Genomic DNA, 1,359 nt, shown 5'->3' on the forward strand with positions numbered 1-1,359 from the left:
AACCAAATAAAAGCTCAGAGCCAGTCCTGAGTTTAAGCCCCAGAACCTGCTCACCACACACACACACACACACACACACACACACACACACACACAAACTTCCTCTTACTACACTGACTATAAGTTAAGATTTTAAGATTCTAGATATTAAAAGTAAACGGCAAATATTAAAATATGTCTTCATCATAAATAAGCAAATGCAATATCCCTTGGGTACTGTAAAAAATTCTGTTTAGATATTTCTAATAGTGAAAGATACGTTTAATTATACTTTTAAAGCTTTTGAAAGTAATAGAATTTTTGGTTCAGGAAATGGTTACAACAAGAGAACGTGACATCCAAGTATTGTGTAACGTGACATCCAAGTATTGTGTAAGAGAGGTGTGAAATGACATATTACTGTTGAAGTCATTCCCACAGATGCAGCCTGAAAAGTCAGATGCGGAAGACAACGGTTCCACAGTGAAGGAATTCATCCTGCTGGGCTTCTCTAACCTTCCCAAACTCCAAGGGCTCCTCTCTGGAGTGTTTGTCATCATGTATGTAACGATTCTGGTAGGAAACAGCCTCCTGATCATAATAACCAAGTTTGATCCTGCCTTACAGAAGCCCATGTATTTTTTCCTAGCAAACTTTTCTTCCCTGGAAATCTGTTATGCGTCAGTCACTCTCCCTAAGATTCTGGCCAATATTTGGACTCAGGATAGAAGCATTTCTCTGCTGGGCTGTGCCATCCAGATGTACTTCTTCATGGTACTGGCAGGGAATGAAAGTCTCCTCCTGGCTGTCATGTCCTATGACCGCTATGTGGCCATCTGCAACCCTCTACGCTATCCACTGCTCATGAACGCATCAAGGTGCATTCAGCTAGCAACTGCGTCTCTGCTCAGCGGAATCCCTATTCCCACCGGGCTGACATCTACAATATTCTCTCTGAATTTCTGTAAATCCAACCGCATTAACCACTACTTCTGTGATGTACGTCCAGTGCTGAAACTAGCTTGTGGTGACACTTCTGTGCCTGAACTCTCCATCTATGTGGCATTTATGGTGTTTGCGGATGTTCCCTTTATGCTGATCCTTGCTTCTTACAGCAAAATCCTTTCCACCATTTTGAGATTGCCAACAGCCCAAGGACGGGGTAAAGCCTTCTCTACCTGCTTCTCACACCTGCTGGCTGTAATTTTATTTTATGGATCTGCTAGCATTGCCTACTTGAGACCCAAGTCCAGTCACTCTGCAAACATTGACAAGTGGCTCTCTCTTTTCTACACCATGGTCACTCCCATGTTCAACCCAATGATATATAGCCTTAGGAACAAAGAGGTGATTGAAGCACTGAGGAAATTATTACCCTAA

At 42.4% G+C, this 1,359-nt stretch overlaps 1 protein-coding gene across 1 annotated transcript; it reads left to right on the forward strand.

Annotated features, from left to right (window-relative positions):
- Nucleotides 1–402: 402 nt before the first annotated feature.
- Nucleotides 403–1,359, forward strand: LOC138833653 (olfactory receptor 10AG1-like). The gene has a single exon (XM_070031937.1). It carries the CDS (start codon nucleotides 421–423, stop codon nucleotides 1,357–1,359), a length of 939 nt encoding a protein of 312 aa, XP_069888038.1. The 5' UTR covers nucleotides 403–420.

This window comes from Dipodomys merriami, unplaced genomic scaffold, assembly GCF_024711535.1.
Source record: "Dipodomys merriami isolate MVZ:Mamm:240054 unplaced genomic scaffold, mDipMer1.0.p SCAF_21, whole genome shotgun sequence".
In the NCBI taxonomy this organism is placed as follows: Eukaryota; Metazoa; Chordata; class Mammalia; order Rodentia; family Heteromyidae; genus Dipodomys; species Dipodomys merriami.

Excerpts from the sequence above, each read along its gene's own strand:
- LOC138833653 (XM_070031937.1), top strand. The coding sequence starts at position 421 with ATGCAGCCTGAAAAGTCAGATGCGGAAGACAACGGTTCCACAGTGAAG.